Genomic DNA, 12,932 nt, shown 5'->3' with positions numbered 1-12,932 from the left:
AATGATAGAGTGCTTACCTTGAGCAAAAAGAAGCCAGGGACAGCCCTGAGTTCAAGGCCCAGAACTGGCAAAAAGGTGGGGGGGGGGAGAAAGAAAAGAAAAGAAGAAATAGATGGCATATTTACCTTGAAAACTCATCTTCTTTAGGAGAGGGACAGAGGCTGGGTATAATAGCAAATTATTTTCATAACCACCTGGAAAGGCTTTGGGCTGCTTCTGCCTGTTCGAAAGTTCCTGAGCCTGGTGGGTAGGTATAGCCTCTCAAAGCCTTCAGGAAGGCATCCTGGTTCATTTTCTCATTCTCTCCAAGAACATTTTCATTATCACCTACACCAAATTGCATGTATTAGTGGTTTACTAAAGGCTTCTGCGCTTGTAACGCTGGGGAGGGGGGTGGGGAATGAAGGAGGTCCCGCATTCTGGCTAATGCTAACAGCCTGTTTCATCAGCTGAGTCACACACCAGCACTGGTTTTGCTCTCATCTGGCCGGAGACATTAACGTTAGGGAGAACTCTGACAGAATGGGGTTGGTGCTTATTGATGAGTACTTTTAAAGGTTCTTCCCTGTCCCTCCCGTCTTGGGAGGTGGGTACCCTCACTAGCTCCACTGCGGGTGGGGCAATGACATCATCTAGGAGACCGGAGTGGAGCTGGCTTTGGAACCCAGACCCTAAATCTCTGTCAGTGGAACATACCTCCTTTCCCTTACCCAGGGCTGCACACAGCCCTGCTTCATACACACCCTGACAATTACACGGGTATGTCCCCGTTGCTACACTTGTGTAAGAACAGGGATGGGGAGTTTTAAGCGTCATGTTGCATGCTTGAGTCACCAGCGTTCACTACAATGTCTGTCAGCAGGCAGCTGGTGTGTGGTGTAGGAGCAGTAACCCTTAAGTTTCCTTATTTTTCTGCTTCTCCCTGTCCCCTTAAGTCCTCACCCCACCGGAGCCCAGTGTGCCCAGTGGGCTTTGTGGCTCTCATGGAATTGACATGACCTGGGTTAATGAGATGGAGTCATTCAGAGCAGGGCCATGTGCCCAGATGTCAGATGTGAGCTGCTTGATCTCGCCTGACCTTCGAGAGGGAGTAGAAAATGGGACTGCACACCAGCACTGCCAGCCCTTGTTTCGGGGTTCAGGCTCCGAAGGAGGGTTGAGCCGGCGGGGCAGAGTCCTCTGGTAATGAAGTCATTTGTCCTTGGGAACAGAATGAGTCCTCTGTGAAATCAGAAACAATGGGCATGTTGAGTTGCAGACCTGGGGTGAACTGGCGCTCGGGCAGTGGCACATGGGATGAATTGGGACCCGTTTAAGAAACGCATTCTTCTGGAACAACTTTCTGTTGTCAACAAGTGGACCCAGTTGTAGTGACACGTGGTGGTCACTCATGCCTCTGGTTTAAGTGATTTTCCCCAGCAAAGTTACAAACTCTTCCCTGAAACTTTTCCTCTTTGATTAGTATAAATTATTATATAAATCATCGTGCCCCCCCCCAAATGTGAGAAATCAATTTGGGCAGTGATGTTTTGTTTCTTTTCCATGGGATTTTCCTCGCAGCCAGAAAGCGAGTCTCCGCCAGTCATTCGATGGGCAGGCCGGCCTCGGGCTGAGCAAAGGTTTTGGCGAGAGGCTTAAAAAAAAAGAATCTTTCTTTAAAAAAGTTATCTTGGAGCGGCGGCCATCCCGGCGGCGAGGGCTTCCGAGGACCTGTGGAACCCCGAGGCGCGGCCAGCCGTGCCACCTGGTCCCCTGCCGGTGGCGCCCGGGTGACCCGGAGCCCCGGGGCAGGGCCCGGCCCGGCCGCCGGTGACCCTGCGCTGGGCGCGGGCCCCGCCTCCCCCTTCCTGCCCCGCGGCCCCAGATCCAGTCACCCCGAGTCGTGAGCCCGGAAAGAAAGCCACCCGTCAGATGCCCCCCGCCGCAGGCCGGCTGAGCCCAGGGTGCGCGCGCACCCCGCCCCCCCACCCCCTCGCCACCCCGATCCCGCGGGGCTGCGGGCGGGGCTGGCGCTGGCCGGGCGGGCGGGTGGGAGCGGGAGGCGGGAAGGTGGCGGGCGTCCCGGGGGCGGGCGGGGAGGCGGGGCCCGGGAGCCGCTCACGCCCCGCTCTCCGCTCTCTGCCTTAGGTGAGGCCGCCGAGTTGGGGACGCCGGGTCCCTCAGCATGAATGCCGCCGCCGGTCCCCCGGAGTGAACGACCCGCGCCCACCGGCCGCCGCCGCCGCCTCCCTCCCGGGCCGCCCCGGGCTGTCTGCCGCGCGCCCACCGCCCCGTCCCCGCGGCGAGCGGCACCATGTGTCATGTCATCGTCACCTGCCGCTCCATGCTGTGGACGCTCCTGAGCATCGCCGTGGCCTTCGCGGAGCTCATCGCCTTCATGAGCGCCGACTGGCTGATCGCGGGGGCCCAGGGCCGCGGCGGGCGCGCCGAGCCCGCGGGCGCCGCCGAGCCCCGCCGCCCGACCCTGGGCATCTACGCCCGCTGCATCCGCAACCCGGGCGTGCAGCACGTGCCGCGGGACACGCTGTGCGGGCCCTACGCCGACAGCTTCGGCGAGATCGCCAGCGGCTTCTGGCAGGCCACGGCCATCTTCCTGGCCGTGGGGATCTTCATCCTGTGCGTGGTGGCCCTGGTGTCGGTGTTCACCATGTGCGTGCAGAGCATCATGAAGAAGAGCATCTTCAACGTCTGCGGGCTCCTGCAGGGCATCGCAGGTGAGCGCGGGGTGGGTGGAGGGGGGGACCCGCGCTTTCCACTCCCTTCCTGCTGCCTCTGGAGCTGTAGACTGGGGTTTCCTTGCTGACAGTCTCTTCCTGGCCTGTGGCCGGCCTGTGGGGGGACCTGGGTCCGGTCTGTCACCTGCTCTCCTCGGGCCTGGCAGGGGCTCCCCGCCTGGCTCGTGTTTCCCGGGAGTCTGAGTTGTTGAGGGTTGCTGGAATCCTACTCTTGGTTTGCCCGATAGATCCAAAGTGTGCTTTGTGTCACGTGGGAGAACTCAGGGAGGGAGGTCTCACCTGCAGCAAGCCCCCCAAGGTGTGCAAGCACCTTGTATACAGTGGGGGCAGGGAAGGCCCCCCTCCCCGCAGGATTTCAGCTCTGGACCGACCATGCAGGCTAGGAAGGAATTTGCATCAGATGCTTTGTGTTAAGTGATGTTCTCATGTAAACTGTCTGACAGAATGTTCTGTGCACTCAGATCAGAAAATGCATGCAAACGTCCACCTTCCGGGAGTTTCTCACTCGTGATCTTGTTGGAAATGGGTGGGAAAAAAGTTAGAGCTCTTTCCAGTGACCCGGGGGGAAAGCTGTGCACTGTAGGGAAAGGGCCACTACCCTCAGCACTTCTAGCATCCCCAGGGGGCTAAAGGTGGAGTCTGGGCTCCAGGGGCTCTTTTTGTGTGGAAGTGGCAGGCTGAGTCTGATTGGGGGAGGGGGTTACTTTCTAACCAACCTGTTTATGAAGCTCAACTCCAGCAGGAGGAGCAGGCATCCATCATAGCCCCACCGAGGGGCCCAAGAGATTCTTCTCAGCCATTAGAAAGCGCAAGGCAGGGAGGTCTTCAGCAGTGAGAGCCTGAGCTCTGCCTCCAGGGCTGCGGAGAAACAGACCCCAAATGAATGAACTCCAGTCTGCCTCATAGCAAAAGCTTGAGCTCAGCAGGGCTAGCTTCCAAATAAACAGATCAAATGACAAGAGTTTTTCAAACAGCTGATAAGATAAAGTTCTCTGTTCCTCAGGCCTTAGGGGCCGACTGTGATATGGTTTTGGGGAGGGGGGATGTGGGGAATGGACTGAGCCCCAGGACCCTTTCTCTTTGAGTGGCCTGAGAATGCACATTCAGACACCGAGGGTCCTTAAACTCAGGGTCTCAAAATGGCAATCTTTTCTTTTTTTGCTCAAGGCTGGCACTCTTTCCACTTGAGCCACACCTCTACTTCCAACTTTTTGATGGCTAAGTGGAGCTAAGAGTCCATGGGCTGTTCTGTTCTGCTCAGGATGGCTTCAAACCTCCATTCTCAGATCTCAGCTAGGAATACAGGCGCTGGACCCTCATTTATCTGCCAGGATTAGTGTACATGCGTGACCCTGGCAGTCTAAGGCACTCTGGGAATCTGAGAGACCAAATAAACAGACCACCTCTCTAGACCTTAGCATTCCTCTTCTGAAAAAGAGGGAGAGTGGAAAATATGGCCTTACTTTAAGATGTTTTAAATCTTTGACTTTTGGCCCAGTGAAGCTTATTGTCTGTTCCCTTTGGATTCACTTCTGTAATCTGCAAGGTGTCAGGCTCAACATTTCACCTCTCAGACAGTGCCTCAGGTGTCTATCTTAAGACCTTTGTGAAGTGTTTCCAAAGTCTTTTGAAAAGTCAAAATAAACACACAGGTAAAGCAAAGCCAGCACCACAATGTATTAATCCTGTTGAAGAGCCCTGTTTGACTTGGGAGGGTGACTTATTTAACTTTGCCTACCATGTTGAATTTAAAATCCTCTGTGGTTTCATTCCTTCACCTGGGTTTCTTAGTTTGCTAGCATGCAGGCGAGACTCCTGGCTTGCCTTCCAGCAGTGGGAAATGGAGAGTGCCTTCCAGCAAACCAGTGGCCATTCGTAGCATGAGGCAGGACTCCTGGGCACCAACATAAAACCTGTTCTTTGCAGTTTAGAAGTGAAATGAAGACATCTTTTGGTCTTGAAGGCTATTTACATGAAGCTTTCAGTAAAGGGTTAGTCCAGTGAATTCCCTTTCTAAAACAAGCATTAGCCTAACAAACTGTTGTGTTGTTTGATGCTTCACATAAATGGCAACTACATTTATTTTGCACAAAATTCAGAATGTATATCCCAGTATTCACACATGAAGTGAGTTTAAGGCTTCTAGGCATTGATAAAGAAGCACTATATCCATAAACTGCTTCAGTGAATGGCAACTCCTTTGTACAACTACTTAAAGATAACAAAAAAAAAAATTAAGAGTCAAAGAGACGTTAAGGGACACCCCAGGGGCTTATCTGCCTCTTCCAAAAGTCTAACTTTTCTAAAGAAACTTGGATTTTCTTTCCACCCCTACGACTTAGGCAGTATCTCAAAATTTCTGAAATTACTCACAATTTTAAATTGGCAGGAGGTAATTCCTGTCTAGTCACTCTGCTCTCTAGGGGCCCTTGGTCTGAGGCCAAGCACTGAAACCCAGGAAGAAGTCGTTTTTGTGGCTCTGCAGCCTGTCTCGTTGTAGGCTGGGAGAAGAGATCATGAGAAAGGAGGGAGCCTTCTTTAGCGGAGAGGGGCAGATCTGCTGAGAGGCTCAGGGGCCTGTGTTTTCCATATCAAGCAGTTCACGTCAGTGTAAGTTCCAGCTTTGGCCTGGACTGGATGACTGAGAAAGCGGCCAAAGGGTGTGCGAAGCAACTGGCTGCTTTCTCTCCGCTCTGCCCAGCTGCTGTAGCACCTGGTCAGTGCAGGCCGTAGCCTTGGGCGCGCAGCTGTGAGCAGCGTCAGCCTTCCATCTCCCATGCCCTAAACCCTATCCGCTCATATGGAAACAAATGGGGAGACAGGAGCCTCCTGCCAGAGTTAACACAAGGAGTCCTTTTGGCAGAAAGGATTTTTTTTTGAATCTGACTAAATGCAAAATCATGATATTGCAAAACTTACTTGCTACACATAATTTTAAAGAATAGGTCATTGGCTTATAGCTTTCATTGTGTACAAAAGTATGAATCATTAAGGTTTTAGTAGTTGAATAGTAAAGAATATGTTGCTTCAATGGAAAGCCATTCCTAAGTTACTTGAGAAAAATTTTAAAAACCAAGAACCCCAAACTATTACTAATAAGCTAGTTAACTTGAATTGCCTTCGAGGCCTGGCCCAATAGTGATTGCTAAAGACTTGTGCGCTGGGTGTTGGCACTCACTCTCAGTAGCGATTGAGAGCGCAGGGCAGGGCCGGGCATGGTGGCGCACACATGTAACGGCGCGGCTGCCAGGGAAGTGGAGGTAAGAGGAAGGCAGTCCAAGGCTGCCTGAGCGAGAACGTGAGGCTTGAAAAAAACAACAGGGGCTGGGGATATGGCCTAGTGGCAAGAGTGCTTGCCTCGTATACATGAGGCCCTGGGTTCAATTCCCCAGCACCACATATACAGAAAATGGCCAGAAGTGGCGCTGTGGTTCAAGTGGCAGAGTGCTAGCCTTGAGCAAAAGGAAGCCAGGGACAGTGCTCAGGCCCTGAGTTCAAGGCCCAGGACTGGCCAGAAAAAAAAAAATACAAAAAAGGAAAAACAACAAGTCGAAGCTCAGGTGGTAGAATGCCCAGCAAGCACCAGGCCTGGGTTTAGAACCCCAGTCCAGAAAATAACGTAGCTATGAAACATTGACCAACTTACCTCGCTCCCGAAAGCCTTGGTTTTATCACTTGTAAATGAGAATGCATTCTCATTTGTTTTGAAGAGTGAAGCTTATTTTTCATTTCCAAGAATTGCTACATTCTAAGGAAGAGGAATAAGGAACAGGCTAACTTTCATGGTCTTCAAGTCCCGAGAGGCCCCTGGGCTGACACAGGGCGCCCACCAGGGCTCCGCGTTCCTAGGGCCTCACAGCAGTTTTGAAAAAGCAGAAGATGACAGGAGTATCAGGAGGAGAATCGTCTTCCTCTCACTCCCCTCCGGGCCGCTCTCCTCTCTCGGCGGCTTCCACACTGGAGTCTGGCTGCAGGTGGCTTTCAGACCCCCCCCCCCACACACACACCCCAACCTCCGTCTCGGCTGATCGGTCTTCACTGGGCGGGAGCACGTCGAGGACTTGGCAGAACCAGAGACACACATGCGTTCAGATCCCCCGGGATTCATTCCCTAAGCGGGGTAACCAGCCAGCAGGGCTATTTTTTTATTTTTATTTATTTTATTTTTGCCAGCTGTCTTCCTTAGGTTGTGACCTGGATGTAATCCATAGTGAAACTGTAGAACGCAAAGATCCAGGTTTTCCATGACAGCATCAAGCAGTTTGTTCTGGATGCACGCAGGCCTCCCTCACAAGTCTGCGGAATCCCCAGTGACTCAGGTTTGGGACGAAGCCATTACAATGAGCTCAGGATTTGGCTCACTTGTGCTGGCACCGCCTGCCTGGCGCTCCGCGGGGACTCGTGTGGGTTGGACTAGCATATGAGCCGCTGGGCCCCGCTGCCGGCTGCCTGCAGTCTTCCCTCTCAGGCCTCCGTGTCTCCCGGGCTCTCGGCTTCCTCGGTCTGCGCGGTTGCCCCTGTGAGCGAAGCAGTTAAGGAATGGGGCAGATAAGAAGAAAAAGGAAACCGGCATTGGTGGCTCATGCCTATAATGCTAGCTACTCAGGAGGCTGGGATCTGAGGATCACGGTTCAAAGCCAGCCTAGAGAGTAAACTACACAGAAAACAAGCTGCAAGTGGCACTGTGGCTCACCTGGTGGAACACTGGCCTTGAGCATAGAGAGGCCCAGGAATCCGGGGAGATGGGTTTGCTTTTGCTTCTGCAGAATTGACTTGATTTGGGTGAATTTGCACACGTGGAGAAGCGAGTGGGCAGGAACTCTACCCTGGGCGCTAGCCGGGACCGGCACTCCCACTGGTGTTTCCTCACAGAAGCATCAGGTGACTTCAACCCAGGCAGCTGCCAACTTGCACTTGGCTAATCTCCCGTTCATTCAGTCCCAGCCAGAGGAACTGGATTCGCGTTAGAAAAGAAACGGGCACCGGAAACAGTGCCATTATGTCATACCCGACAAATTCTCTAAGAATGTAGGGTTACCTCGCTTGCCCAATTTCATATTTCCTCTGAGAAGGAAAAGTATAGGGGATATACAGTTTTGCTTCCCCTGGGTGTTTCTTGGCCTCTGAAAGAGAGCTCTCGATTCCTTTAACAACACTCCCACCGGAAGCCAGGCTAGCGGTGCCATGTTCTAGTCAACCTCCAAGTCCCATGCGCATGACACGCTTAGCAATGCATCTGCACCTCCGTTAGTCCCGAGGGTAGTCCCTTCTTGATAAAAAGTAAAGAATGTAGAAACGTTAGGATGGGCCGGGACAGAATTCAACGTCAATTTCAAGAGCTGTACATTGGCTGCCTAAGCGCGAAGATTTGCAGGCAGGGACCTACAGTTGGAGTTTCTGCTCCCAAGCTGTATTAGAAAGCACATAAGCCCTAAAGAACCAACAAACGAAGGCAACCATAACAACAGAAAACAACAACTGCCTAAATACAAGTGGACAGGTCTCTAAATCTAGAGACAGATTGGGATCTTGTTTTTTTAATCATCTGTAAGGACTAAAACTGCAAATGCTTTTTCACATTCAGACATAACAATTGATATGCAAATAAAATGTAGACATGGTTTGCCATGGTAACCTCTTAATTAGATCAGCCATGGATGATCTATGTTTGAATCACATTAACAAATAATCCATTAAACATGGCTGAATATTTACATGAGCAGTTCAGGCACTCAGTTTTAAGAGCTTAAGGCAATGGTAAGCCAAACTGTAAAAACACTCTTAAAATAATCCAGGTACAATCAGTCACATGTATGACTTCATGTATTATATATGATTTTCTCATGCCAGTAGCTTTATTAAGGGGCCAGTAATCAGCTTTTCAGAAGATAGCCCTCAAAGAGACTAAATCTAAGAATACATATTTTGTGTATATGTGCCAGCACTGGGTTTGAACTCAGGACTTGAGCACTGTTCCTTAACTTTTTAGCTCAAAGCTGGTGCTCTACTACTTGAGCCACAGCTCCACTTCTGACTTTTTGGTGGTTAGTTGGAGGTAAGAGTCTCATGAGCTTTCTTGCTCTGGGTGCCTTCAAACTGTGATGCTCAGGTCTCAGCCTCTTAAGTAGCTAGGTTTACAGACATGAGCCACTGGCACCTGGCATATATTGAGAATTTGAAGCCAGTATTAAAACACAACAAACCTATAATTCTAGAACTTGGAAAGTAGTAGCAGGAGGATCACAAGATCAAGGCCAAGCCTAGCCCACACAGTAAGATACTGCTCTTAAAACGTGGTGACTGAATGTAGCTCAGTGAGAGAGGGCTTTAGTTCCAGTCGCAAGACCCTGGGTTTGACCCTCTGTCCTCTTCTCCCCCCACAACAAAGCAGTACAAATATGTGTAACGTTCAAGTCAAAATGCAGAGTGGCAGCCAGGCCACTTCTATCCTAAGGACATCCTAAGGACCTGTTCATATATAGCCATTCATTTGAAGTAACTACAGCAGAAACTTTCTGTGGGGATCTTGGTTATAAGATCCTTTTTATCATAACCATATTCAGATTGTCAGTCGCGGAATTCAGTGGGGCTGCTCTCATCTTGTTTCCACCCCTGTCCTGAAGACTACTTTCCTTGCCAATTACGCCACCATGGGAGGGTGAGTAGAGAGTGGCTATCATACCAGAGTCCTCTAAGCATCGCCACAGCCTTCAGAAAATTTCAGTTAAGCACCTCTGACATTACTGTACCAAGGCACTGAGTCATCAACCGCAAACCCTTTTCGTTACTAGTGGACTGACCCCTTAGTGAGAAGTCCCTGAATGTCAAAAAGTGGGGCCCTAGTATAGCCTGCCCATAAGCTCCTGAAACTTTTCAAGCTAGATGCAACAAGAAGTAGTTTTCAGTCAGACTCTTGAGACAGAAAACTTACAGAGAACCTCCTTCCCGCCATCCTTGGTATATGAACAGTAAAGACACAGCCTCCTCAGAAAGAGGCCCCGTGTCCTCCAGACCAGTGCCCGCGCACACCCCAGCCCCCCACGAGGGCCACTCTGCTAGTCCGCCAGTCCACAGGAAGGCGAGAGACCAACGCGGGGAGAACTCAGTATGTCCAACGTAGCATTTACGAGTCAGATTTTATGAAATATTTTCAGTGTCCTTATATTAGCACACACAGAAAAGATGTGAACTTCCCAGTTTACTCCTAATTTTTTACAAGTTTTCACCCATGAAACTCTAAGAGAGTGGCGGGAACATACTTGAGCTCTGTGTCGGTGACTGAGAGCCCCTGCCCTGCTCTTCTAGAAGAATCCATGGCCAGCCCAGTGGAGAAGGAGCCAGATGCAATCTGCTAGGGTGTGTCCTCCTCAGGGTCACTACCTCAGGGTGTTGTGAAAGAAAACGTCCCCATTTCCCAACAGTTGATGGCCCACAGGTGGCTTTGAGGGACTTCCAAAATGACTCCCCAAGGTCAGGATGGAAGATGGCTTGCGGGGGGGGGGGGGTGATAGATGGGAAACAGAGGGAAGCACTGAGGTGTGTGTGACCCAGCATGCGCTAGGATCTAGTGCCTGGGGTGGCGCATACCTGGGCGCTGCACCCCCGCAGAGATGGGCCTTGGCTTGATCGGTTCCTCTAGTGGAATCACAGAGACCTGCCCCCCGCGCTTCTCCTCACTGGCCTGGAATTGTCTCCAGGCTGCCAGCAGGAGCTTCTCCAGGGTGGTGGAGGTCTGTGCTCTGCCCGCCCTCCGCTGGCTCCCGCAGTGCTCTCGCAGAGTCCTTCCTGTCTCCACACTCTGTTGGGGGAGACCACCTTGCTTCCCTCACAGATGCCTGGGCCTCTTCATCTCTGTCCCCTTAGCTTCTCACCTGTCATTTTCCTACCCTTCTCCATCTCTCCACTTCCTGCTCTCCTTTCAGCCGTTCCCAGTGAGGGCTCCGGCTAGGAGGAGTTAGAATCATTTCAGAGTTGTATGGCTAACGAGTGGCCTCTACATAATTGAAAACCTGTTACACTTACTTGACTTACTACTATTTTCTGTATGCCTCTCAACAGCAGCTGCTTTCTGTAGCCAGGGAGGTGGTTTTCAGCATAGGCACTTAAGTAAGAGGCCAGACCAGTGGTTTGGCACCTGAATGGGCTGCCTGTTGGCCAAAACTGCCAATCCGTGAGATTCATGCTATCAAATGAAGGTTTTACTCCAACTATTTCCAGAAGTTAGCAAGAACTTCCCACATGGGCTTCACTTTGAATTGTAATATAATCATCACTCTAGCTCTTCATGTATCTAATTGACCAACTTACTAATCACCACAGACTAATACCAGTCAGTTGGGACATTATGTCCTCCATCACAGAGTAGACATTCAAGCTAGAGGGGACAGATAACAACAGGCAAGGTCAATAAAGTGTTACAGGTGATGGGTGAGACGGGTAGGAAAGGCTGGGCTACGCTGGAGTGGGGGGCGGGGGAGGTGATTATAATACATTGTAGACTCAGAGTAAGATTCACTGAGATGAGACAGAATCCAAGCCTTTGAAGGAAATAAAAAAGCTGGCCATGGTAACTGAAAATATTCCAAGCTACAAGAACCCTCGAAATAAAGGTTTTCCTGGAACACTCACGTGGACATTGCAGGAAACACAGGAGTCAAAGGTGCCATCTTATTCCTGAAGAGCATGAGAAGTGAACTGCCAAGGTGAAAACTGGAAAGCCAGCTCGGGTTTGGACATGATCTTAAATACCTAGGAGATCCGGGTGGAGATCAAGCCGGCAGCTGGAGCTGCAGCTCTGTGGTTAAACGTGGTGATGAGCATCCAGGAGACAATCGCAGTGCGTATTTAAAGCCACAGGACCAAGTGCCATCCACAGGGCACCGCCACGGGAAAGGACCAAGAGCGGAGCCTTGAGCCTTCTCCACGTGGAGATGGGAAAACATGGAAGCAGCGCACAGTGCTGGATATGGCAGATGACGTGACACTCTATGAGGAGTGCTCCCGGCTTGCTGTGCTCCTGTGCCGGTAGCAAGCTGACAAGGGCTTCTGAGGCCACGGGCACGCGTGGGTCATGTGAGATAGCCACGTGCACGCTGCACTGCGGTGGATACTGAGTGGGCTCGGCCCACGCTCAGGGAACACCACGAGCCACACCTCAAGAGGCCCAGGATAGCTGTGACTCAGGTGAACACCCGACACTGGGTAGATTTCTCCATCTCTTCCAGAGAAGTATTGGGTGTTCAATCGCGTGAGGTGGGCATTCTTCCGTGTGATCGCGTGAGGCGGGCATTCTTCCATGTGATCGTGTGTGGCAGACATTCTTCCGTGTGATCGTGTGAGGCGGGCATTCTTCCGTGTGATCGCATGAGGCAGACATTCTTCCGTGTGATCGCGTGAGGCGGGCATTCTTCCGTGTGATCATGTGTGGCAGACATTCTTCCGTGTGATCGTGTGAGGTGGGCATTCTTCCGTGTGATCGCGTGAGGCGGGCATTCTTCCGTGTGATCGTGTGTGGCAGACATTCTTCCGTGTGATCGCGTGAGGTGGGCATTCTTCCGTGTGATCGCGTGAGGCGGGCATTCTTCCGTGTGATCGTGTGAGGCGGGCATTCTTCCGTGTGATCGTGTGAGGCGGGCATTCTTCCGTGTGATCGCGTGAGGCGGGCATTCTTCCGTGTGATCGTGTGAGGCGGGCATTCTTCCGTGTGATCGTGTGAGGTGGGCATTCTTCCGTGTGATCGTGTGAGGTGGGCATTCTTCCGTGTGATCGCGTGAGGCGGGCATTCTTCCGTGTGATCGCGTGAGGCGGGCATTCTTCCGTGTGATCGCGTGAGGCGGGCATTCTTCCGTGTGATCGTGTGAGGTGGGCATTCTTCCGTGTGATCGCGTGAGGCGGGCATTCTTCCGTGTGATCGTGTGTGGCAGACATTCTTCCGTGTGATCGCGTGAGGTGGGCATTCTTCCGTGTGATCGCGTGAGGTGGGCATTCTTCCGTGTGATCGCGTGAGGTGGGCATTCTTCCGTGTGATCGTGTGAGGTGGGCATTCTTCCGTGTGATCGCGTGAGGTGGGCATTCTTCCGTGTGATCGTGTGAGGTGGGCATTCTTCCGTGTGATCGCGTGAGGTGGGCATTCTTCTGTGTGATCGCGTGAGGCGGGCATTCTTCCATGTGCCTAAGTGAGTTTTAGGGGCGGTTTCA

The 12,932-nt window shown here is 51.8% G+C and overlaps 1 protein-coding gene across 3 annotated transcripts in view; it reads left to right on the top strand.

Moving 5' to 3' along the window:
* The window catches only part of Lhfpl2 (LHFPL tetraspan subfamily member 2), a 137,674-nt gene that overhangs the window by 116,894 nt on the left and 7,848 nt on the right, over nt 1-12,932 (top strand). For all 3 annotated transcript variants that reach the window (XM_048331578.1, XM_048331577.1, XM_048331579.1), the window contains one exon: nt 2,128-2,714. In XM_048331578.1, coding sequence (XP_048187535.1) covers nt 2,294-2,714 — 421 coding nt within the window. In that variant the 5' untranslated portion in view covers nt 2,128-2,293. The remainder of the gene's footprint in view (nt 1-2,127; nt 2,715-12,932) is intronic.

Source organism: Perognathus longimembris, chromosome 22 (assembly GCF_023159225.1).
Source record: "Perognathus longimembris pacificus isolate PPM17 chromosome 22, ASM2315922v1, whole genome shotgun sequence".
Lineage (NCBI taxonomy): Eukaryota > Metazoa > Chordata > Mammalia > Rodentia > Heteromyidae > Perognathus > Perognathus longimembris.
Note: the sequence above shows the minus strand (reverse complement) of the source record. Positions and strands in the feature narration are given on the sequence as shown.